A 27,770-nucleotide genomic window follows, 5' to 3' on the forward strand; every position below is an offset into this window, starting at 1 on the left:
TGAAGTTATGTTCAATTGATCTAGTTCACAAAGTAAAGATCATAGACAAACATAGTATGCATACTTGGTGTAACGGCTCAAATTTTCAAATAAATTTTTCATTTAAAATAACACGGCATTATTCGACAAAAGTATTTATTCCAAGTTCATTTCAAAAATACAAATAACGAATCCCCAAGATCTCCAACAATGGCAGTGTGTACGTGTCACGTCGGCGCCTTCCCACGGTCATCACTAGTACCTGAAACACATAAACACAACTAGTAAGCATAAATGCTTAGTGAGTTCCCCAGTATACGACTTACACACATACGCCTTTCCAGGCCCGGACCTCTCGGTCCACATAACATTGCCTTCCGGCCCGTAACATAATCGCCTTCCGGCCCGTATTATATTGCCTTCCGGCCCATAGTATATTGCCTTCCGGCCCATAACATTTACAAAACATAACACATATAACATGACACATATAGGACATATATCATACATCATACCTGTTCCTTCTACCACATAACATATCGCCTTCCGGCCCGTATAAACATACATAACAAGTATAGCATCTACCTTTTCAGTTATAGCATAAATCACATATATCACATACGACCTTCCGGTCACACAGTCAAACCCTTCCGGGTGAAGTATAGTGAGAAGACTCACCTCGCAGTTTGCAAACTATAACCCCTTGGAGCTACTCGCACTCGATCCGTTAATCTGCAGACTCCCTATAATACCACATACCTTTATTAATGATCTTATCAAACAGGACACTGACCCTACGAAATTACATATAGGTCAACGGTCAACTCGACCGGACTCGTCGAGTGCAAAGGCGACTCGGCGAGTCTAAGCGTCCTCCCCAACATCCCTGTTATTCCCTTTTCTACCCGTCGAGTACCCCCCCTTGACTCGACGAGGTCCTTGTGAAAGAATCGCGGGGCCACCCCGACTCCACTCGCCGAGTCTAAAGAACGACTCGACGAGTCCCAGTAAGTCTTCAAGCTACTCGCCGAGTCTGAAGAACAACTCGGCGAGTCCTAGTAAATCTTCAGGCTACTCGCCGAGTCTGACGAGCAACTCAGCGAGTCCAAGCGGATCTTCAAGCTACTCGCCGAGTCTGATCATTGGACTCGGCGAGTCCACGCCATGCAGTCAATCAACTGCCTCCTGTAATTCGCATGGTTCCGTAATATATATAAATATGGGACTTCCTGGACCTTTACACATACTATTACTGGGATTTAAACACTTGTAACAACACTATAACCTAACTAATCATTAAATGGGTTACCTAAACCCTAGATTCGTGTACAACACCAAAACTATAGAAATGATCCGAGGATTACCTGGAAAACGTTTCCCTGTGTCCCTAACCTTCAGAGCTCAATCCCCTTGATCCTCCTTTGACCACAGCCTTGCCTCTTCTTGCCTAACAACCTCTTCAAGCTTCCACTAGCCTTCACCCTCGCTCCAGATGTCCACAGACTTTTAGGTTGTCTTCAATCGGCCAAAAGACGAGACATGACGGCCCTAAAGACATTATATACGCTCCAGAATCAAAACGGCTAGGGTTTCAGCTGAACAGCGTCGACTCGCCGAGTCCCTAATGGACTCGTCGAGTCCAGTCGCGAATCTGTGACCAAGACCGTGGTCCTACTCGGCGAGTCAGGCATCAACTCGCCGAGTCCCCCCTAAATATTCCCCAAAATAGTTTAAAGTAATACCTGAAATTCCGGGCTGTTACAACTCTCCCCCACTAGAACTAGACTTCGCCCTCGAAGTCTCACTCTGCGAATAACTCCGGATGTTGCTCCCGCATTTCACTCTCCGGCTCCCAAGTCATCTCCGATCCCTTCTGATGTTGCCACTGAACCAACACCAGAGGTATCTCCTTGTTCCGCAGAACCTTGATCTTCCGATCCCTGATAGCTACTGGTCTCTCGGCGTAATTCAGGCTTGCATCCACCTGAATATCTTCTAACGGAACCACTGCCGATTCATCGGCTATACACTTCCTCAACTGTGATACGTGAAAGGTATTGTGAATCTGACTCAGCTCTGCTGGCAACTCCAACCGATAAGCTACCCGACCTACCCTTGCAATTACACGAAATGGACCTATGAACCGGGGCCCCAATTTGCCCCTCTTTCTGAACCGAATCACTCCTTTCCAAGGAGAAACCTATAGGAGAACGAAGTCGCCAACCTGGAATTCGAGCTCGGACCGGCGTCTGTCCGCGTAACTCTTCTGTCGGCTCTGGGCGGTCAATAACCTCTGCCTCACCTGTTGAATCTGTTCGGTCGTCTGAAGTACGATCTCTGTACTGCCCATCACTCTCTGTCCCACTTCTCCCTAGCAAATGGGAGTCCGACACCTCCTACCATACAACAACTCAAAAGGTGGCATACCAATGCTCGAATGATGGCTGTTGTTGTAGGAAAACTCAGCCAACGGCAAATGCGCATCCCAGCTACCCCCAAAGTCTAACACACACGCTCTAAGCATGTCTTCCAATGTCTGAATCGTCCGCTCGCTCTGACCGTCGGTCTGGGGGTGGTATGCGGTACTAAAATGCAGTTTAGTACCCAACTCCTCATGGAATTTCTTCCAGAACCTGGATGTGAAACGTACATCGCAGTCCGAAACAACCGAGATCGGCACTCCATGCCGAGATACTATCTCTCTCACGTATAACTCTACCAACTTCTCTACTGATGAACTTTCGCTAATGGCAAGGAAGTGTGCACTCTTTATCAACCTATCCACAATCACCCAAATCGCATCGACTCCTCTAGCAGTTCTCGGCAATTTGGTGATGAAATCCATCGTGATCTGTTCCCACTTCCACTCAGGAATCTCCAAGGGCTGCAACTTACCATGCGGTCTCTGGTGCTCGGCCTTAACCCTACGGCAGGTCAAACACCTCTCAACAAACCAAGCGACGTCTCTCTTCAAGCAAGGCCACCAATACTCCTTTCTCAAATCCAAATACATCTTCGTAGCACCGGGATGGATCGAGAATTTCGATCTGTGAGCCTCCTCCATCAAAGTAACACGCGTACCGCCCACGAATGGTACCCAAATCCGACCCTGAAACGTCAGAAGTCCCCGTCCATCCATAACGAACTCTGAAATTAACCCAACGACCCGCTCCTTCTTCTGCATCCCGGATTTCACAACCTCGGCCTGTGCCCCACGAATAGCATCTAATACCGGAGTCATCACCGTCAATATCAAACATACGTCCCGCAATGTAGTGCTCTCCGCCCTACGACTCAATGCATCGGCTACCACATTAGCCTTGCCTGGGTGGTATAGGATCTCACAGTCATAATCCTTAACCACGTCTAACCGTCTCCTCTGACGCATATTTAGGTTGGGTTGATCCATCAAATACTTCAAACTCTTATGGTCCGTGTATAAAGTACAACGAACCCCGTACAGGTCGTGACGCCAAATTTTGAGGGCGAACACTACTGCCCCCAACTCTAAGTCATGTGTGGGATACCTCGCCTCATGAGGCTTCAGCTGCCTCGATGCATAGGCTATCACATGGCCCCTCTGCATCAACACTGCACCGAGTACCGAAATCGATGGGTCGCAATATACGACAAAGTCCTCCATCCCTTCCGGGAGAGCTAATACTGGGGCTTCGCACAGTCTCTGACGAAGTGTCTCGAAGGAAGTCTGCTGCTCGGGTCCCCATGAAAATGTAACACCCTTCCGGGTCAATCTGGTGAGCGGCACCGCGATCTTGGAGAAGTCCCTAATAAACCTCCGATAGTACCCCGCCAACCCAAGGAAACTCCTGATCTCAGAAGGTGACTTCGGTGCCTCCCAACTCATCATTGCTTCCACCTTGGCCGGATCAACCAATATCCCTGTCTGATTAACAACGTGTCCCAGAAATTGGACCTCCCGTAACCAGAAGTCACATTTGGAGAATTTTGCATATAGCTTCTCCGACCTCAGTACCTCAAGGACCTCCCTAAAATGCCCCTCATGCTGCTCTCTAGACTGCGAATACACCAGAATGTCGTCGATAAATACAATCACAGACCGATCCAGCATCGGCCTGCATACCCTGTTCATGAGGTCCATGAACACTGTTGGGGCATTGGTGAGCCTAAAAGGCATCACCACAAACTCGTAATGCCCATACCGCGTCCTAAATGCTGTCTTCTGGACGTCCTCATCCCGCACTCTTACCTGATGGTACCCTGATCTCAAATCGATCTTGGAAAACCAAGATGCCCCTTGCAACTGATCGAATAGATCATCGATCCTCGGTAACGGATAGCGGTTCTTGACCGTCACCTTGTTCAGCTCCCGGTAATCGATACACATCCGGTGTGAACCATCCTTCTTCTTGACGAACAGAATCGGTGCTCCCCACGGCGAGCTACTCGGCCGAATAAATCCCTTTCCCAACAATTCCTGGAGTTGCGAGGACAACTCTTGCATCTCTGGAGGTGCAAGACGATAAGGCACCTTCGCAATAGGCGCAGCCCCTGGAACTAGATCGATACCAAACTCTACTTGCCTCGCAGGAGGTACTCCCGGCAAATCCTCGGGAAAAACATCTGGAAACTCGCGCACCACTGGAACCTCCTCCACTGTCTTCGGTCTCTCGGAAGTCTCCCGCGTATCCATCACATACGCCACAAAACCGTTACATCCCTGCTGTATGCATTGCCTCGCCCTAGCGGCCGAACAAAAAGCTGATCCCGAACGGGTACCCTCGCCGTATACCGTAAGAACTCCCCCACTAGGGTCTCGTATAGTCACCAGCTGACGCTCGCAGTCAATGACGGCGCTGAATCGGCTCAACCAGTCCATGCCTACGATGACACAGACATCCCCCATCGCAATAGGAATTAGGTCAATCGGAAACGCGACCCCGAAGATCTCTAGCACACATCCCCGAAGAACCTCTGTAGCACAAACCACCCTCTCGGCCGCAATAGAAACGCTCAAAGGCCGACTTAACGGCTCACGACTAATGCCGATATGCTGACTAAAGGCTAACGATACAAACGATCTACTCGCACCCGAATCAAATAACACTAGAGCAGGCATAGAGTTCACAAGAAAAGTACCTACACATACATTAACATAAGCATAACATTTCGACCTTTAAGTAAATACGTGAATGATAACATACCTGCCACAACATCGGGCGCAGCGCGGACCTCCTCCGCAGTCAGCTGAAAGGCTCTCCCGCGAGCCCTCGGGGCCTCGACCTTCGTCGGTCGGGCCTCAGTAGTCCTGGTAGTAGGTGTAGCTCCCTGACGAAGCTGCGGACACTCGGCCTTCCGATGGCCTGTTTGGTTGCAGTGAAAGCAAACCATAAACCCCTTTGGGCAATCCCTGGCAATGTGTCCCTCCTTGCCACACTTGTAGCAACCACCAGCCTGACACACCCCCTCGTGACTCTTGCCGCACTTCGCGCAAGTGCGGCCCTTCGGACCTCCCAGCCTCGAATCAGCGGACTTAGTCCGCTTGGCTGCCGGCTGAGACTGAGCCGGCCGCCGATCCACCTGCTGAGACTCGGCCTCCTCCCTCGCCTGAGTCTCCAACTCGATCTCGCGCTTCCTGGCGTTCGCCTGAAGCTCAGTGAAAGTACGATAGGTGGAGTTTGACACAAACTCCCGGATCTCCCTCTTCAAAACGCCCAAATACCGGCTCATCCGCGACTGCTCCGTAGATACCAGCTCAGGGCAGAACATTGCCCTCTCATGAAACTTCCGCGTGATCACTGCCACGGAATCAGTACCCTGCTTAAGGGTCAAGAACTCCTGAATCAATCGCTCCCTCTCCACCGGGGGAACGTACTCGTCCCTGAACATCTCCGTGAACCTCTCCCACGTCACCGCTGTAATCTCCGCCAAAGTGAAGTTCGCCGTCACGAACTTCCACCAATCCTTCGCTCCCAGTCGGAGCTGGTTCAAGGCGAACCATACCCTCAGGTGCTCCGGGCATGAGCAAGTATAGAAGCACCCCTCAATTTCGGCGATCCACCTCATCGCTGCAATCGGATCCTGTGTCCCATCGAACTCAGGGGGTTTCGTGTTGCTGAATTCTCGGAAGAGCAACGAATCGCCCCCTTGCGGCCTGGCAGCGGTCACCGCTGCGGTAGCGGCAGCGACTGCAGCTTCAGTCAGTGCAGCATACCACTCCTCAAACTCCTCCATCAGGGTGGTCTTAATGGACCCAAACATCTCCGGGATCTCAGCCCGAACCGCCGCAGCTACCACTTCCTGAATCATCTGACGAATCTCCTCGTCACTCATACCGCTCGAACTCGCTCCGTGGCGTGTCGTAACCATGATGTCTCTGAAATACAACATAAAATTATCAGAGACTCCATCAAGTACATTTGTACTCGATAACGCAACCCTACTCAGTCTCCGGTATCTAGGGATTCTTACTTGGGTCTTCCACCGACCCGGTGCCTTCGGTAGTACGGGCCCAATACTACTGACCACACCGTATCAGTATTCGTCCCAAATCTTCCTCCCCAAACCCCGAATAATGAGTACTCTACCTCTAGTATGCACTATCTACTTGCACGCTACCAAATATCTCATATAAGCAATCTTCGTAGACTAAGGCATCACAAAACAGGCCGTTCTAGTCCTATCATGTATACCTAGTCTTCTAGCATGCATAACAATTCTTAATTCAGTGCATAACATAACATTGTAAGGTATTCTGGGGATCTTTACCGTTCGGGCGCTGGCTGATCGTACACACTGCTCCGTTCTTGTTTTACCGCTTTACCATTTATGAAATGTTATGTCCTTATTATTTTTTTAAAAAAAAGATTTTTCCTCAAATCCTCGGTCTGAGTTCAGTTGCACCCGAAAGTACACCCGAATCCCTCAAACCAAGGCTCTGATACCAATTGTAACGGCTCAAATTTTCAAATAAATTTTTCATTTAAAATAGCACAGCATTATTCGACAAAAGTATTTATTCCAAGTTCATTTCAAAAATACAAATAACAAATCCCCAAGATCTCCAACAATGGCAGTGTGTACGTGTCACGTCGGCGCCTTCCCACGGTCATCACTAGTACCTGAAACACATAAACACAACTAGTAAGCATAAATGCTTAGTGAGTTCCCCAGTATACGACTTACACACATACGCCTTTCCAGGCCCGAACCTCTCGGTCCACATAACATTGCCTTCCGGCCCGTAACATAATCGCCTTCCGGCCCATAACATATCGCCTTCCGGCCCGTATTATATTGCCTTCCGGCCCATAGTATATTGCCTTCCGGCCCATAACATTTACAAAACATAACACATATAACATGACACATATAGCACATATATCATACATCATACCTGTTCCTTCTACCACATAACATATCGCCTTCCGGCCCGTATAAACATACATAACAAGTATAGCATCTACCTTTTCAGTTATAGCATAAATCACATATATCACATACGACCTTCCGGTCACACAGTCAAACCCTTCCGGGTGAAGTATAGTGAGAAGACTCACCTCGCAGTTTGCAAACTATAACCCCTTGGAGCTACTCGCACTCGATCCGTTAATCTGCAGACTCCCTATAATACCACATACCTTTATTAATGATCTTATCAAACAAGACACTGACCCTACGAAATTACATATAGGTCAACGGTCAACTCGACCGGACTCGTCGAGTGCAAAGGCGACTCGGCGAGTCTAAGCGTCCTCCCCAACATCCCTGTTATTCCCTTTTCTGCCCGTCGAGTACCCCCCCTTGACTCGACGAGGTCCTTGTGAAAGAATCGCGGGGCCACCCCGACTCCACTCGCCGAGTCTAAAGAATGACTCGACGAGTCCCAGTAAGTCTTCAAGCTACTCGCCGAGTCTGAAGAACAACTCGGCGAGTCCTAGTAAATCTTCAGGCTACTCGCCGAGTCTGACGAGCAACTCGGCGAGTCCAAGCGGATCTTCAAGCTACTCGCCGAGTCTGATCATTGGACTCGGCGAGTCCACGCCATGCAGTCAATCAACTGCCTCCTGTAATTCGCATGGTTCCGTAATATATATAAATATGGGACTTCCTGGACCTTTACACATACTATTACTGGGATTTAAACACTTGTAACAACACTATAACCTAACTAATCATTAAATGGGTTACCTAAACCCTAGATTCGTGTACAACACCAAAACTACAGAAATGATCCGAGGATTACCTGGAAAACGTTTCCCCTGTGTCCCTAACCTTCAGAGCTCAATCCCCTTGATCCTCCTTTGACCACAACCTTGCCTCTTCTTGCCTAACAACCTCTTCAAGCTTCCACTAGCCTTCACCCTCGCTCCAGATGTCCACAGACTTTTAGGTTATCTTCAATCGGCCAAAAGACGAGACATGAAGGCCCTAAAGACATTATATACGCTCCAGAATCAAAACGGCTAGGGTTTCAGCTGAACAGCGTCGACTCGCCGAGTCCCTAATGGACTCGTCGAGTCCAGTCGCGAATCTGTGACCAAGACCGTGGTCCTACTCGGCGAGTCAGGCATCAACTCGCCGAGTCCCCCCCTAAATATTCCCCAAAATAGTTTAAAGTAATACCTGAAATTCCGGGCTGTTACACTTGGTGTATGGCATGACTAGTGTTTAGAAAAACATAGTGTACATGCTTGGAGCATGGGACAACTATTGTTTTAAATTCAAGAATAAAGTTGATAGCTGAAAATAATATACAATAAATAATATGTAATCATATGGTGATAAATAAAAGGTGTTTTATTTATGTTCATAGGTTTTGATACCATATTGGATTCAATTATTATTGTGTTGCACTTTGCATGTTTTGACTTCCCGAATAAACTAGGTTATTCTTCCAGAATGACTAAGTTATTCAAACCATCCACAGTCGGTCATATGTTGGAAGTATATATGAATTAAGACTGTCATGGGTTGGCTTGTAGAGGTCTAAGGTATTGGACAAATGGCTACAACACTCATGAGTGCTCATAAGATCTGAGTATTGGATTCAACCCGCGCTCATTGGAATCACTTCATGGATTTTATCACGAGTGATCATGAGACGATAATATCTTATATTCTTCAAACCTAGAGATATGAGTTGTTACTATGAGTTGGTTGTACATTGATTGCATGAAACTGCATTTGGTAACTCGGTGCTATAAAACGTGCCTTTGTGTATGATTCGACAAGTAGTAGAACAAGCCATATGAGTCGAAGTTTATCCATTCCTTTTACCTTCGGGATAAAAGCGATATCTGTGGGCCCCTCGATGATTTGATGATGACAAATGGAAGTGCTCGGCCGGACCACGACTGATTTGATTTGTTCAGTTAGTCAGTCGTCATAAATCGGAAATCGGGAAACAACAAATGGACAGAGAGAATGATTATAATCCATGTCTCAGTCCATATGATATCTAGAATGGAGAAATATATGATCCCTTATCTAATGGACAAGTCATTCACAAAGGTCAGAGTTCATCTACAAAGTCAAAGGTCGACAGAAGCTTTTGAGAGCTACGATTGCCAGTTGGTTGTTGAAGTCATACGCAATAATAGTTTTAGACTTATCCAAGTGGGAGACTGTTGGATTAATGTCTAAGTCCATAACTATAATTGGTAAGATTTGACCCGACCCGGCATGGTCCATTTGGGTTGCATGGCATCATGCACTTGGATAGACTATAATAAGAGAAATAAGACACTTATGGTTATTAATATATTATAAGTTCTAGTATATTAATAATAAGAATAATAAGATTATTTAATTAGTATTGATCAAGAATTAATCTAGGATTAATTAAGTGATCAAAAGAAGACTAATTAAATATATGGGTTAATTGTGTAAATCATCCATACTTGTATAGTGGGCTAATGCTCCATGGATTATCTAGTTGGGCCAAAACCCATATGATGCTCCATGAATGCTCCATGGTGTATTTGAACCCATGGATCCAAGGAAATGGAAAGTCATGACAATTAGACTTTACCCTAATTGTATAACTATATAAGCATCTTATTCTTGAGGAAAATCGGCCACTAGTATTATTCTAGAGAGGGCTAGCCGATTTCATGAAGTGTAGAATTCTCTCAAGTTATTCCAAGTGTATTTGGTGTTGTGTGAACCATTTGAGGTGTCACACTTGGGGCACTAGGCACTCAAGCTTCATGAAGACATTCTACATCAAAGAGGTATGTATTCTATCTTGTTATATTGATAACATTGTATGCTAGATTAGGATAATACCTTGGATGTTCATATTTGCATGTATAATAGAGAAAACATAGATCCAAGGTATTTAGGGTTGCATGTACACTTAGGAGTGTTAGAATGCTCATAACCCAACAGGTACATCTTGATGGCCCTAGGGGAATAGAGAAGTGAGACTTATGAGCCTCTTTTGTAACTGTCAATATGACCCCACTAGACATTCGAACCCAATCCCGACCGCATCGGGTCAATACTCCCCAGGCTATCTTGCACAAACCGCTTGTTCTCACCATTGATCCTTTCCAACTTCCAGTTCTCCGGTCGCATGCCCTCAACCTGAGCATCTCTGATCAAACTCACAAGCGGAGAATCCACCGCTATCCTCATACATACCACTGGGGTGGAAGAACCAGCTGACTTGCGGCTCAAAGCGTCTGCCACCATATTCGCTTTACCGAGGTGGTAAAGGATCTCGCAATTGTAGTCCTTGACTACATCCAGCCACCTGTGTCGCCTCATGTTCAGGTTCAGCTGATCCATGACGTGTCTCAAGCTCTTGTGATCCGTGTATATAGTACAACGGACCCCCATATAGGTAATGCCTCCAAATCTTGAGAGCGAATACCATCACCCTCAACTCCAGATCATGCGTAGGGTATCTTGTCTCATACGGCTTCAGCTGCCGCGATGCATAGGCTATCACTCGTCCTCTCTGCATGAGGACCGCCCCCAAACCTGTGATAGATGCATCACAGAATACCACAAAATCCTCAACTCCCTCCAGGAGAGTCAAAACTAGAGCCTCGCACAAACACTGACAGAGGGTATCAAACGCCCTTTGCTGCTCAGAGCCCCATCGGAAATCCACCCCCTTCCTCGTCAGGTGAGTGCGGGGTACTGCAATATTGGAGAAATCCAAAATAAATCTCTGGTAGTACCCTGCTAATCCCAGAAAACTATTGATATCTGAGGGAGATCTCGGCACCTCCCACTGCATGACTGCCTCGATTTTTACCAGGTCAACCAAAATACCATCCCGATTAACGAGATGCCTAAGGAGCTGGAATTCTCGTAACCAAAACTCACACTTCGAGAACTTCGAATACAATCGTTCTCGTCTCATAACTCCTAATAACTCCTTGAGGTGCTCCTCGTGCTGCTCTCGGGTCTTGGAATACACCAATATATTATCAATAAACACTATGACCGAGCGATCAAGCATCAGTCTGCAGACCCGATTATCAGGTCCATGAATATTGATGGAATGTTGGTGAGCCCAAATGGCATCACTGTTGGTGATTTGATCATCAATGTTATTTAAGTGTAATGAGATTACTTTGTGTTGACCAAAAATGATCTTGATAAATATTAAACAAGTAAGGAAGGTGTGGAGTACACACTTGTTTAAGTTTGATCAAGTTTCAAAGTACATTGTCATTTAGGGGCGAAGCCCCTGAACGAACGGGGGTGCGGGGGCAGCGCCCCTGGGAGCAGGGTCCAAGGGGCAGAGCCCCTGGCTGGGATCGAAAATTGATTTTCCAGATAATTGACCATTGGTTTGACCCTTATCCATATATCCGTTTTTATGACAGTTTTTACGGTTTTATGACAGTTTAAAACTATCATATGATAGTTTTCAGACAAAGATAGTAATGTTAGTTTTGGTCTCACTTTCTGGTACATACGAAAATATCATCAAACATTCTTGGTTCTTGTCTCTCTGAGTCTTATCCAATTGAAGATTTGGGAGTACCACCAAATACTTCGATTTGAAAGTGATAATCACAATTCTCAGAATTTCCAAGCCTTTCTACACCCAAATTTCTAGCAATCACCACAAACTCGTAATAACCATAACGAGTCTGAAATGCGGTCTTCTCCATGTCCTCCTCTCTAACCCGAACCTGATGATACCTCGACCTCAAATCGATCTTGGAGAACCAAGATGCACCTTGTAACTAATCACATAGATCATCTATCCTCGGGAGTGGATAATGGTTCTTCACCGTCAACTTGTTCAGCTCCCTATAATCAATGCACATCCGGTGCGAACCGTCCTTCTTCTTGACCAAGGTGATCAGTGCTCCTCATGGAGAACTTCTAGGTTGAATGAACTGCTTGCCCAGCAGTTTCTACAGCTGTGATGATAGCTTCTGTAACTCAGGTGGCGCTAATCGGTACAGTGCCTTGGCGATAGGAGCCGCACCCGGCACCAGGTTGATCAGTTCTCCCTCACTTAAAGTTCGCACTACCACCCGCTGGCCCTCGTAATCTATCATGGCACAAAATCTACTAAGTCAATCCATCCCTACAATCATGCACACCTCTCCCATGGGAATCGGAATCAAATCTATCGAAAAGAACACTCCAAATATCTCCAACTCGCATCCTTGGTAGACCGAAGAAGCAGAAACTTTGTGTGTATTGGCGATAGAGACTCGCAACGGACACTCTAACTCGCCTACTGGCATACTTAACTCCCTACTAAATGTTTGAGATATAAAATACCGACTCGCCCCCATGTCAAATAAAACCAATGCAGGTAAGGAGTTCACTAAAAACGTACCTAATCATAGGTACAACAGATAAGCATAACATAAATATAATAAATGAGATAAAGGATAGAAACATACCAGCAACCACATCTGGTGCTGCCTTGGCCTCCTCGGCTGTAAGCTGGAAGGCACACCCCTAAGCGTTCGGAGGATCTGCCTTAACTGCCCCCCTATCTGCAATCCTCAATGTAGCCGGTGATGGAACCTGCGTTGGCTTGGCGGCTAGTTGTGGACAGTTGGTCTTCACATGACCAACCTATTGACAGCGATAACATATCCTCATTTCCAATGTAGGGGCGGATTGGTGACAATCCCTAGCATAGTGCCCCTCCTTGCCACACTTGTGGCACCCACTACCTGCTCGACAAGCTCCAGAATGACCATTGCTGAACTTTCCACAAGTGCGACTCTGCTGACCCCCAGTCCTAGAATCAGCGATCTTAGACCACTTCGGCACCGGCTGAGACTGTGACTGGGCCTGCTGCTTCTCCCTCATGCCGCCTAGCAGCCTCCTGTAGATCCATTAGAGTAACACATCGTTGGATAGACACAAACTGTCGGATGTCAGTCTTGAGCATGCTCAAATAACGAGTCATCTGAGCCTGCTCGGAAGCAAACTCTCGGCAGAACATTGCCCTCTTTGTGAACATACGGGTGATCTTCATCACCGACTCCCCATCCTATCTCAAACTTAAAAACTCTTGAGCCAATTGTTCCCGCTCAACCCATGGAATGTATCGGGCATGGAACATATCCCTGAACTGTTCCCAAGTAACAACAGCTGTACATCCCTCTCATCAATATCCACCAGTCCTTGGCCCCGGACCTTAGCTGGTTCAAGGCACACCAAACCTTCTGGTCAGTAGGACACGAGCAAGTAAAGAAGCACCCATCCACATCAGAAAACAACCTCATAGCCTTGATGGGGTCCTAAGTCCCATCAAAAGTATGGGGCTTTGTGTTGTCGAAGGCCTTATACTGGAAGCCCCGAGTGGCTCCTGCTCCTCCCCCTGCCGCCGATACAGCCGATGCAGCTGCAGCAACAGCTGTCTCCGCAAGGGCTACATATCTATCATCGAAGTACTCCATCATTGCCGTCTTGATAGACCCAAAAAACTCTGTAATCTGACCCCATACAATCTCGACCACCTCCTCATGGATGACCTCCTTGACACGGTCTACTGTCAACATTGGGCGCTCCTGGCCGACAACCTCAGGTGCGGCCGGGGCATCTTGATCGCCCTATCCTGATCTCGATCCAGATCAAGTCACAAAAAGCCTCGTAACCACCATACTGAAAAATATAACAGGAAGATATCAAATAATCCGCATAAATAACGGGGAACCAACTCCCGACTAAACCCTAAGGGTTGTGAATTCCTTGCTACGCGTATGGGTCATGTGCTTTAAGTAGTATGGGCCCATACAAACCTTCCACACATACCCATATTTGTCTCAAGTATCATCCCAACACCTTAACAATATGCTTTCACATGGTGGTTGCTCAATCCTCACTCCTAGAGGAAGGCTAACTGTCTCACATCAACCTACCAACCTCACACAACTCACTCATCCATGAAACTTCCACCAACCCTGCAGCACTAGCGTATGCTAACCATACATAACATTTGGCCCTATAGACTTTCGAATATCTGATTCTACCCTAAGCCCTAATCAATAAGAATAAAACATAAGGCCAAATCAAACATTCTCGAGCCATAATATCTTAATTATGTACAGTCGTGATACATACACAAGTAACTACAGTAATGATGTCAATCTCTTACAAGGAAAACCCTAGGCTAGCAGGCATCACATAATCAGGCAATCCTATCATGCAATTCCTGAAGATCCCTAGCCAAGTACTAGCATGCTGTTATAATATATCACAATATCAAATAGCCTTATGGTATTCTGGGGTATACTTATTGGCTCCGACTGATCGTACACCCTGCATCCTCCTTTTTCTCATTTTTAAAACAATTTTAAAATTTATTTTGAAAATCTTTTCTTGGTTTGAGACTAGATTCCCACAAATGTTCCTCCAATTCACTCAAACCGATGCTCTAATACCAACTTGTAACACCCATAAAAATCATGCCAAATTTAAACTTTTAAAAACATTTCAAATCCATTAACTATTATAAAACTTGTTTTCAAAGTCTATCATATCAGAGTATTCCAGATACAAAGTCATAAAATGTGAGAAGTGGTAAAATCACGCCTTTGTCTTGCCATGATCCGCTGATGTAACTCATCACTAACATAGCATCTTCTTATAACCAGGACACCGATATAACCAAGTCACTAATATCACCATCCTAACTACCACGATGTAATCAATAAACATATCATGCCATAATCCGGATACAATCCATAAAGGTTCGGCTTTGGTGCCTTAGACCCTATTGATATAGTGAGGATAACTCACCTCGCAACTGTCAACTAGAAAGATAAGCTCAAACTCTCGGATCACCGCCACAAATTCCACCACCCATATTCACCATACAACCACACTCATAAATTTCTAATTTCCCAAAATTCCCCAGAAGTCAAATAGTCAGCCCTTGGTCAAAGTCAAAGTCAAAGATCAAGGTCAACAATCCAGATTGACCCGACTCGTTGAGTGCAGTCACTGACTCGTTGAGTCCTTCTAGAACTCGAGTAGTCGTGAAAACCCCTACTGACTCGTCGATTTCCCCTGCAACTTGCCGAGTCCAAGCGTATCCAAAAGTCGGGAAAACCCAAGTTGACTTGCCGAGTCACCCCTCTGACTTTCCAGGTTCATGCGAAGTCCTTGCACGACGATCTTCATTGGACTCGCTGAGTTGACCATGCTACCCGCCAAGTCCATTCAGCCCATTCTCCATTCAGATGCTTTTTAATACATTTTAAGGTTCCATATTGTAGATCCACGTTCCCAAGGCATGTTTATCATGTAATGCCAAAACTTTACATGCATGCACAACTCATAATGCCATTTTAAGGTTCCATATTGTAGATCCATTTTAAGGTTCCCAAGGAAAACTTTACATGCATGCAAGGCTCATAATGCCAAAACCAAGCTTGAAATGGAGTTTTACACTTAAGGAGAGGCTCATACTTGCTAATGCTGAAAGCTTTATGGGCTTGGAAACCAAAGGGATTTCAGATCTGAAGTTACAACTTCATATCTTAGCTCATACCCAATAATAGATTCTTATTATGCTAGAAAAGCCATAATCTTTAACCAATGAGATCTAGAATGCAATGAGGTCAAGATAACGACTTGATACCTTCCAAAAGATGTTAACTGAGGTAGATATCAGATCCCTACACTCTCCTTGCTTCTATTCTCTTTCCCTCGAAGCTCTTCTTACAAAGATCCACCTTCCAAAGCTTAAAACACATAAGAATGAAGCACACACATGGATGAGGATTTTTTGGACTCTCAATAGGCTGCAAGGGGGATAAAGGAGGTTTATGATCCTTTAAATAGGGTGCAAAACCCCGAAATTTAGGGTTTCATCCTCCAGCTCCTACTCGTCGAGTCCATTCTTTGACTCGGCGAGTAGGTCACTTAAACACGTGGCCCAACCCGCTTCTATTCGACGAGTCAGAGCATCCAACTCGTCGAATAGACCTTGCAATTATGGAAATTAAAGCTATAAAATTATCACCTGAGAGTCGGGGCGTTACACTTAAGATAACACGATAGTGCTATTAGCTTTAGAAAATCCCAACTTGAGATAACATGTTAGTGTTATGAACATTAACAAATTACTGGGGTAAATCCCAACTTGAGATAACACGTTCGTGTTATAAACCTTAGCAAATTACTAGGAAAAATCTCAACTTGAGATAACATGTTAGGATTATAAACCTTAGCAAATTATTAGGGAAAATCCCAACTTGAGATAACACATTAGTGTTATAAACCTTACATTTAAAGTTCGGGATCTTAACATATATTCAGAATAAGAGTGTTGTCAAGTCACTACGGTGTGGAATAATCCTCTTATTCACATCCCATAGTATGATTTTGTGCGTCCAAGAGAGTTGTATAAACCTTAAATTGTGTGAAAGATGTAACTAACTCTTTAAATATTAAAGGGGATTAGGTGCCCTTAATCTTAGGAGAAATGATCGGTCTTAATTCATAATTATTAGGATACATGCATATTACAATCTTCAAGATCATAGAATGATCTAGCTACTGGGATCCTTGAGTATTAGGATCCTCGAATGTCAGGATCATTGAGTTCTTGCGCATAGCAAACATTAATTTTTGGGTGGGCGTTAGTTTAGCTAGTGCCCGTCTGATTATGAAGTTAGTAATGGTTTTCAAAAGAGTAAATAAAAGAATTAGATAAAAATAGATGGTAGAGTGACTGTACCTTTAATTCATCAAAAGTGCTTTATGCAACTTACATGAAATATGCTTTCCGGTGAATGAGATTCGAGGATCGTGGTAAAACGTTCCCTTCAAGGGTAGCTAGTCAATACGCCCCCTTTCCTGTTTTTGAATCAGTGAGATATGGCCCTTCCCATTTAGGCCACAATTTTCCTGCATTGGGATCCTTGGTATATGTTTTGGAATGTATTCCTAAGGACCAAGTCACCTATTTGGAATCTTCTTACTTTAATGTTCTTATTGTATGCTTTAGTGATCCCTTGTTGATAAGCAACAATATGAATCGTAGCATGATCCCTGAGTTCATCGATAGTGTCAAGATCATGGGCTAGGATCCTATCGTTGTTCTCTTGATCCTGCAATTGGTATCTTGTTGTTGGGACCATTACCTTAGTAGGGATCATGACTTCTATTCCAAACAACAAAGAGTATGGATTTTTGCCAGTGGCTATTTTTGAAGTGATCGTATCTTCCCATAGGACTAAAGGAAGCTCCTTTTCCCATCTTCCTTTCTTCTCATCTAACATTTTCTTTAAATTGGTGATGATGATCTTTTTGATAGATTCATCTTGAACATTAGCTTAAGGATGAATAGGAGTGGAAATTATCATTCTAGTTCCCCAAATCGTACAAAAGTCTTTAGTCCTCTTGCTTATGAGTTGGGATCCATTATCGCATATGATCTCGATAGGGATCCCAAACATGGTCAAGATATTACGTTTGATAAATGAGACTACCTCCTTGTATCGTATCTAAAATAGGCTTTAGCCTCTATACATTTCGATAAGTAGTCCATCATTACTAGCATGAACACCTTTCCACTAGGAGCTTTTGGTAACTTGCCAGCTATATCCATTCCCCATTTCATGAATAGCCAAGGGAAAATGATAGTGTGCATTGGTTCTGTAGGTTGATGGAGGATGATCCTATACCTTTGGAAAGCATCACATTTTTGTGTGTATAAGAAGGCATCTTTATTCATCGTAAGACAGTAGTATCCCATCCTTAACACCTTGGACCATAAGGATCTTCCTACAATATGGTTGCTACAGTCACTTTTATGTATATCTTTTAGGACTTCTGCAGCCTCATGATCTTTTAAGAATCTAAGGTAAAGGCCTCCCATGGATTTCCTATACAATTTGCCTTAGATTATCACAAAACATGAGACCATCATCTAGAATGCCTTGTCACTTTTTTCTTCTCTTGGAATTGTGTCGATCTGGAGATTCTCCACAATGGGAGGGATCCATGATTTCTTGATTTGTGGAGGATCCTAGATGTTGGGATCCTGACAATTAGAATCTTGAGGAAGTAATTGAGGGTCAAGATCTTCAATTATTAATATGTTGGATTTCCTGGTTTGTTGGAGGGATCTTCTATCGCTGGGATCAATACATGTGTTATAGGGATCTTGACTTCTAGTGGTATCCTAAGCAAAGATCCTAGATCGGCCGGTGCGTTTGCCTCAACATTTTCTTTTCTAAGAACTTGGCTTAGGCTGAAAGCTTCAAATTAAAAGACTAATTTTTTGAGGATATGGAGGTATAGTGCTAGTCTTTCGCTTTTTACTGCATAGGATCCATTAAAATGATTAGTTAATAATAAGGAATCAACAAATACCTGAAGAACCTTGATTTAAAGATCCTTGGTGAACTGTAATCCCATGATCAATGCTTCGTATTAATCCTCGTTGTTGGTTGCATCGAATTTATTGAAGACTTCTTAGGGTATAATGTCCCCCTATGATGATTTTAGTATGATCCCTAGGTTTGTTGCTCTAAAGTTAGAAGATCCATTAGTGAAGAGTGTCCATGTTCCTTTGCTTTCTTCTTTTTGGACTTCCTTGCTTTCTAATTCTGATTTAGGTTGTAGATCATCACTGAAATCACCCACAAAGTCTACTAGTGCTTGTGATTTAATTAGTGACATTGGTTCATATTTGACTTCATATATGCTCAGCTTCCCGGGCTAGTTTTTCCTCCTAACTAACATCTATGGTCTCAGGATCCAAGAGACTTTTACTTACATAGTACATGGGATGTTGGTCTCCATTAAATCATTGGCTAAAACAGCAAATACAACATTAGAGGATAATGAGAGGTATATGAGTAGTGGTTCCCCATCTAGTGGTTTCACCAACAAGGGTGTTGAACTTAAATAATGTTTAAGTTCCTTTAAAGCATCTTCATGCTCTTTGGTTCGCTAAAACCTTTTGTTATTCTTCAATATGTCATAGAACAGTTTACACCTCTTTGAGGATCTTGAGATGAACCAATTTAGTGTTGCTACTCTTCATGTTAATATCTAAATATCCTTTTGTCGAGGATAGGGATCTTAAATCGTTGATGGCCTTTATTTTCTATAGACTTGCTTTTATTCCTCTTTTAGTCACCATGTATCCGAGGAACTTGCCTGATCTCATTCCAAAATGGCATTTCGAAGGATTCAGCTTCTTGTTGTATTCGTCTAGTATGTTGAAGGCATCTTCATGATCCATGAGGTGATCTTCAGCTTTCTTTGATTTGGCCACCATGTCATTGATGTAGACTTCCATCGTGTCTCCCAGTCTATCCTTGAAAATTCGGTTAACTAGCCTTTGGTACGTTGCACCTACATTTTTAAGACCAAAAGGCATAGTAGTATAGAAATATATACATGTTGGAGTTATGAACGTTGTATACTCCTGGTCAGATGTTTCCATTTGAATTTGTTGGAACCCTGCTGATGCATCCAAGAATGTTAGTAGTTCTTGTCCAACTGTAGCATCTATTGTTGAATTTATGTGTGGCAGGGGGAGAATCCTTAGAACAAGTCTTATTAAGATCTGTATAATCTATACATACTCGCCATTTGCCATTCTTCTTTTGTACTCCGACCATGATGGACATCCACCTTGTGAACTTCACTTCCTTAATCATCATTGTTTTGAGAAGTTTTTCTACTTATTCTTGGATAATCTGATTTCTCTCATGTGCGAATTTCCTTCTTTTTTAGTGTATTGGTCTGAAAGAAGGATCAATGTTAAGCTTATGAGTTATAATATGTTTGTCTATACCTATTGTATCCTTATTCTTCCAGGCGAATGTTTTGCTTCTATCTTTCAGGAGCATTATTAGTTCTTCCTTGATTTGTTCTAGTATTGAGGATCCTATGAGGACTTTGGCATTAGGATCCTCTAGGTTCAGAGCACTCCCTTTACATCTTGTTCTCTTTTTTATAGCACACCCTGTGCCCCTATTTTAATTATGCTTTTCGCGGTACCGTTGAAGATTTCATTGAGTTCTTATCGCACTCCTTGGATTTGTGTTGATCACCTGTAATTTTTATTGTCCCCCATGGAGTGGGCATCTTAACACACTAATGGTATGTTGAGGGGACAACCTTTGTATCGTAGATCCATGGTCTACCTAGTATAACCTTGTAAGAGAATAATGTATCAGTTACACAAAAGCGTTGCATATATTTTACCCTATATATATATATATATATATATATATATATATATATATATATATATATATATATAAGTAGTTGTATATCGTCAACCGTATGTTTTGTTTTGCCACTGAATCTTTTTTTTTTTTTTGACGATTTTGGCTTCTGGGATGTTCATCCTTTTTAAAGCATCCAGGAGTATAATGTTGACTGAGGATCCTCTTTCGACAATCATAATCCTTCTGATAAAATGGTTAGCGAAGTAAAGGGTGATCATAAGTCCATCATGGCGGGATCTTGGTCGTCTCTCCTATCTGTTTTCTCGAAGGTAATCTCATCCTCATTTCGGATCGATGTATTCTTCTGACTCCTTTCTTCTTTCTCTGTTTTCGAAGTTTTGGTATGTCTTTTTGATGTAGAGTAATAGGTACCACAAAGGTCAGATACTCTAGAGATCAAATTTATTACCTTGGCGTCCGTAGGAGGGGATCCTGGTTTCTTTAGGATCTTACGAGGATCCCAATCCTTTTCTTTGGATCTTTCTTTTCTTCTTCCAAGGATCTCCTTGAGGTATCGGTTGCTAATTAGGTAACTAATCTCCTTTATGAGGGCTATGCAATCTTTTGTAATGTGACTGAAGTCCTCATGGTATGCATACCATTTGGACTTATCTTTCTAGGTGGTGGACTTTTCTCCCTTTCTTGGCCATCTTGCTTTAAGGCCATGATCCTGAATAGAAAATATTAAACCTAAAACATCCACTAGAAAAACAATAGTCAGTGATCTTAGAAAATTCTTCTTCCTCCCCAATATCTTCAAGAGCATTGACCCTGTGATGATCAGGTTTGGAATAAGGTTTGGATGATTATTTTTCCTATTGGGGTTATCATATGGGTTACCCTTTTTTTTGGATTTCCTTGTCTTCTTCGAGCCTTATTACTTCATCCATTATTTTGCGTGGAGTCATTACAAGGTCTTCGTAGAAAGGAGAGACCTTCTATAAGCCCATTTTGAAGGCATTTATGGAAGTTTCCATATTGATGTTGGGGATACTTAGAGCTTCCCTACCAAAACTTTTCACAAAATCCCTAAGGGATTCCTTTGGATCCTGAACCACCCGATAGAGATCATTAGTGATCTTTTTAAATGTTCTACCACAAACAAAATTGGTTGTTAAAAATATTAACTAAATGTGCAAATGAAGTAATAGAGTGAGGAGGAATATTTAGTAGCCATTTCAAGGTGGATCCTATGGCAGTCGAACCAAAGATCTTGCATAAGCAAGGTTCTCTCAAATGTGTGGGAATGGGGATGATCTCCATTCTTTCCTTGTATTGTGCCTCATGTTCTTCATGATCCGTAGTCCCATCATAATGCTTCATGCTAAGGGTAGGAAGCGCTTTGGGACTTCGGTATCAATAATCGCCCGAGCACACTCGAGATCATATAGCTTAACTTCTCAAGCTCCTTGGCCATGACCAGGCTTATTCTTGCATCAAAATCCATGAAGTTAGTATTAAAAGTATTATTATTCATAGAGTTACGAGGATCCTTTGTTATTGCAAGTGACGACACATCACTTTTGGGTAACTATATAAATAACTTCCACAATGCATTAATTGTAAATAAAAAAATGGACACGTATCATTTGATTATTGGTTCCAGCTTATGTTTCCCTAGTTATTTGTTTTCCGTAGAACTCATCTCTCTCTCTCTATATATATATATATATATATATATATATATATATATGTGTGTGTGTGTGTGTGTGTGTGTGTACATATATATATATGTGTGTGTGTGTGTGTGACTTGATCGTAGTCCCAAATTTTCATATATGTGGAGAATGATACATGCTTAAGAAAATTCCAATCAGTTGTTTAATTGGTTGGATATAATTTTGATATAAGTTTGATGTTAAAAATTGATTAATTATAGTATGAAAGTTATCTTCTACATGAATCCTAATTTAGAGCGAACCTGATGCCATACATAAAATTTGTTACCCTTTTATGTTGTTAGTTTTTTGTATAGTTATTCTATATTTATACTCAATTACTTTCGTTGATCTAATTTCTCTCATGTGCGAACTTCCTTCTTTTTTGGTGTATTGGTCTGAAAGAAGGATCAATTTTAAGCTTATGAGTTATAATATGTTTGTCTATACCTGTTGTATCCTCATTCTTCCAGGCGAATGTTTTTCTTCTATCTTTCAGGAGCATTATTAGTTCTTCCTTGATTTGTTCTAGTATTGAGGATCCTATGAGGACTTTGGCTTTAGGATCCTCTAGGTTCAGGGGCACTTCCTTTACATCTTGTTCTCTTTTTTCTAGCACACCCTGTGCCCTATTTTAATTATGCTTTTCGTGGTACCGTTGAAGATTTCATTGAGTTCGTGTCGTACTCCTTGGATTCATGTTGATCACCTGTGATTTTTATTGTCCCCCCATGGAATGGGCATTTTAACACACTGATGGTATGTTGAGGGGACAACCATCGTATCGTAGATCCATGGTCTACCTAGTATAACATTATAAGAGAATAATGTATCAATTACACAAAAGCGTTGCATAGATTTTACCCCCCTCTATGTATATAAGTAGCTTTATATCGCCGACCGTATGTTTTGTTTTGCCGTTAAATCTTATTAGCACTGAGGATCTTCTGACTATTTTGGCTTCTAGGATTATCATCCTTTTTAAAGTATTCAGGAGTATAATGTTGACTAGGGATCCTCTTTCGTCAATCATTATCCTTCTGATAAAATGTCACACCACAAAACCGGAACGACGGAAACGTTCGGGGGTGGAGGACGTCATGTTTTTGTATCACAAGACATGTATCATAGTAATCAAGTAATAAACAACCATTTGATTACAAAGAAAGTGTTTACAAAATATGTGTTTATTATAACATAGACTATAAAGTAAATAACAAAAAAAGACATGAAGCTATACTGCTCCATGTTCTGAATACTAGTGTGCGTACGTGTCTACTGGTCTCCTGAGAATACAAGTTATTTTGTAAGAGTAGATCATCATTTAAGATAGTGAGTTCATAAGATATTAGTGATGTTAGTAAGTTGTAAGTTCTTTTTAGAAAAGTTCGTCTATTCCACCAAAATATCCTACATTTCCTGCTTTGATGAAAGCTAAGTAAAAATGACTCTACAATACTTTCTATGAGTACTAAATAGATACGAGTTATATAAAACCCAGAGTAAACAAACAATCGATTGTGTGTATCTGCCCTAACCCACAACCAAACAAGGAACAGGAAATGAGGTGGAAGGCGCACATCCCATTGTTTGTTAGATCGTCGTTTTATATAACCCTTGCGCATTCACTTGGTACTTACGGAGTTAATTGTAATAATTCCTTTATATTTGATGAAAAGACTCTTTAAGAAAACCCTTAATTCTTTTAGTAAAAATGGTATCCATAGTGGTTCCTTCTATAATCACTTAGTTTATACTAACTATATAATCTAACATCGAATAGATACTTAATTGTGTGAATCTGCCCTAAGTCCACAAGCAAACAAGGAATAGGAAGTGAGGCAGAAAGCACCCATCCAACTACCTATCCCATATTAATTATAAATAGCCTTGATGTATAAACTAAGGTATTATAGAATTAACCACCTAAGGTCCTTTAAGTTGTCTTGGTTTAATAAAATGGATTAAACACATTACTGGTAAGTTTCTAGTTTTGAATACCAAAATGTTCTATTTGAAAAGTATGTTTTGTACTAGAAAACTGTGCATTGAATTAGTAGTCCTAGGACCTGACCCATACCTTGTACTCCTTATGATTACTTATTTTATTCGGAATATATATAGATAAGATCAAATAAATAGTAGGCTGGGTGAATTTGCTCTAAGCCCACAACCAAACAAGGAACAAGAAATGTAGCGGAAAGCACACATCCTACTACCTGTCGGATCTGGTTAATATATAACCCTGATGTATAAACTAAGGAATCATAAAGTTAGCATTATAGACCCCTTTCTACTAAATGTACTAGACTTCACTGTTCTGATTGTCGTTTGAAAAGATGTAAGTTTTCCCTAGTTTATAATTATCTTAACTTGAAAATAGTTTGCATTAACTTTCAAGTGGAACTGTCACAATATGAAAGTAATGGGAAAATGTAAGTGCACAGTTGCCTTTTAAATTGACATACTGACGTATTGATTACCTTAAAACATGTTTGTTTTATTAAGGTCATAATGTGATGGATAGTACCCATACTATACGCTCTCCCTGCAAGATATTTTGTGGACCAAACGCGACTTCCGCAAACAAATTGCTAGGCCGTGTAAATTCACATTAACGTTATATGATCATGTATACCCAATTTATTATCACCTTTTAGTTAGAAAAATGAGTTAGTGATTATTGGTATAATTAGATCCTGTATTGTTCTCCTATTATAGCATTTAGTATGTTATTTTTGTTATAGTATCTTAGTATGTTCCTTCTGTTATCGTGTATTGTATCTACCTCTTTTTTTCTATTTACAGTATGTTCTAGCATCTAGTATGAACTGAACCTCTAAACTATACCCTTTATAGTTAACTAGTATTTAACTCGAACTGTTATTGAAAAGACTCATTTTACTACTAAGTTATGCTTGTATTTTAAAAACGGAGTTTTGTTAAACTATAAAGTAACATAACTCTAAAAGAGTTTTTGAAATGTTGTGATCACTTATAAAAGACTTAAGTAGTCATTTGAAAGATGTTTATAACAAAAAATTACACAATTATCATTGTGTTCAACTTATTAAAACGGTTAAAAGATTCATTATAGGGGTATGAACTCACCTTATGTGGGTGATTCAAACGAATATGCGCGTAAGGATGAGAAGTTCCACGAATGAATTCTTGAGCCACAATCGAATCCTAATGACATATAATGGCATATATTGGCATGAATATAGTGTTTAAAGCAACTAACATGCTAGGAAACACCCTTTGGGACTTGGACTAAGTGTTAGAATCACATGTGATTGATCAAATGGGTGTTTATGGCCACCAATTAGTTTTTACGGCCAAGGGGTTTACGACCATAAACTCATGGTAAAAGGTGCATGAAGGGGTGATTGAATGATCGGGAAGCTCGTGGGACTATTTCTCATCAAGAGTGTGAGAAAAACAAACACTTTGGAAGGATTTTGTGATGTTTACGGCCACACTAAGAGTGCATGGCTGTAAACTCTCTAAATGGTGTCATTTGGGTCTTAAATCAAAGGGGTTCAAGAGTTCTCTATGGATAACAAGTGTCTAGAAGTGTTTAAGGCTCAAGTTAAGACCAAAACAAGGGTTTATAGCCATAACCAAGAGTTTACGACCGTAAACTCTTGAAGTTAATGAGATTTATGATGTTTCAAGACTAAGATCTAGTGTTTAACGTGAGTAACTAGATGATAGATGGAATACTCACACTTTTGAGGGCCTTTGAGTAGTTTACGGCCACCAAGAACAAGTGTGTGTTCTAGGTGAAAGTTGAAGATCTAGACATAAGCTGATTTCCATGGATGGAATCAAAGGGTGAGTCATGAGTAAGAAGGATAATCAACAACTAGAGGGAAGAATCACTTACATTTGGAAGATTGGGAATGAAAATCTCGATGATACTTGAGAGAGAATGGAGGATCTTGACTTGAAAGTGGAAGGAATGAAGAAAATGAAGGAAATGAGACTTAAGAGGGGATTTTACGGCCAACCATGAGTTTACGGCCGTAAAATCATGTGTTGTGGCCGTGAACTCCTTTTGGTGTGTTTAAGGCTTGAATGTTGTACAGTGACTCTGGCAGGTACTTCCTAACACTCATTCCTTGAATGTACTAGGCTTAGAGCACTCAAACAGACTCTAAACAGTGCTAAAAGATATCAGGAGTGAGGGTGACTTAAGGTTGATTGTACTGACTTTAGACGACAAAAATTTTCGGGTTGTCACATCATCCCCCTGTTAAAGGGAATTTCATCCCAAAATTAGCTTTCTTACAGTACTACTCTTCGTATGGCTAGTCGGATACTCACTCGTATTTTAAATATTTATTAATTTTAGTTTTTTAATTTTTTTTATTCGTATTTTGTATACTGTACTTATTTTGGTTATATATATATATAAAACCAAAAATAAGTACAGTATATAAAAAATGAAAAAAAAAATTAAAACCCCAAAATAAAAAAATATTTAAAATACGAATAATAAAGTTAAAAAATCATATGGTGTAATGTTTTGCAAAGTACTTGAAACAAATTTGGACTTTAAATCCAATTTATGACTTAATTAGGAAGAAATATATAACAAGTTAACCATAAAACTATCTAAATGGGCTATAGCCATAATTTGGCATAAAAATTGTAGTGGTAGCCAACCAAAAATAATGTTAGAGATATTGCCAACTACCTGTGTAAAATTTGATACTTTTATGATATTATTAGTTTTTTTTTTTTTTTTTTTTTTTTTTTTTTTTTTTTCTAATCAATATATCATATATATTACATATTTTGCATTTCACATATATCACATATTTTGTATTTTAGCTATTTAAAAATTTAATTTCAAACTTACATGCAATATATCCAGTTTAATATAACAAGCATTTACACCTCTTGTCATATTTAGATTTCGTTAATAAGATTTTGAGAAATTAAGTCATTAACTATTTGAGTAACTTTAAAATTTAATTGTCATCAATAATGTACCTTTTGTCATTACCCAAAAAAGTTATTGCAAATCTTTTAACGACTAATGAATTTGTTTTCTGCAATAATTAAGGTCTCATCAATAATATTAATATTTAACTTTATATGTGGTACATTTATTTACTTTTCATTGGCGAAATATAAGAGTTTTATTATTCGTACCATATTAATGATCTCGTAGAAACTTTCAACAAGTGAGAACCTTTAGAGCCTTTACTAACAAGCATGAGAATGACAAATTAATGAAAATAGTTGATTTATATTGCATAACTTTTGATCCGTTGGAATTTTGATAGCCCATTTTATATCGTTTGAAAGTTCTTAACGGCCAAAGGGGTTTGCTTAGTGGTTGTTCTTAAATTTCGACCTTTAGCACGTCAAGTTTTAGTTTCCCCCAGGTTTGGCTTATGTTGATGTATTGTTTGTTTTTTTCACATTTATTTAGAATCATAAT

The 27,770-nt window shown here is 41.4% G+C and overlaps 1 protein-coding gene across 1 annotated transcript; it reads right to left on the reverse strand.

Annotated features, from left to right (window-relative positions):
* Positions 1-13,980: 13,980 nt before the first annotated feature.
* LOC145000763 (uncharacterized) lies at positions 13,981-19,717 on the reverse strand. The gene is made up of 3 exons (XM_078960036.1): positions 19,576-19,717; positions 17,388-17,740; positions 13,981-14,061 (listed from the first exon to the last, which is right to left on the reverse strand). The coding sequence occupies exons 1-3, from the start codon at positions 19,715-19,717 to the stop codon at positions 13,981-13,983; spliced, it is 576 nt and encodes a 191-aa protein (XP_078816162.1).
* Between the last annotated feature and the right edge of the window lie 8,053 nt (positions 19,718-27,770).

Source organism: Lactuca saligna, chromosome 6, assembly GCF_052625555.1.
Source record: "Lactuca saligna cultivar CGN05327 chromosome 6, ASM5262555v1, whole genome shotgun sequence".
Taxonomy (NCBI): domain Eukaryota; kingdom Viridiplantae; phylum Streptophyta; class Magnoliopsida; order Asterales; family Asteraceae; genus Lactuca; species Lactuca saligna.

Excerpts from the sequence above, each read along its gene's own strand:
- LOC145000763 (XM_078960036.1), bottom strand. The coding sequence starts at position 19,717 with ATGGAAGTCTACATCAATGACATGGTGGCCAAATCAAAGAAAGCTGAA. Across the intron at positions 17,741-19,575 it reads CCATTTTGGAATGAGATCAG|CTAATGTTCAAGATGAATCT; the intron begins GCAAGTTCCTCG and ends TTCATCCTTAAG. Across the intron at positions 14,062-17,387 it reads CATACAATAAGAACATTAAA|TATGGTGGTTACGAGGCTTT; the intron begins GTAAGAAGATTC and ends TATATTTTTCAG.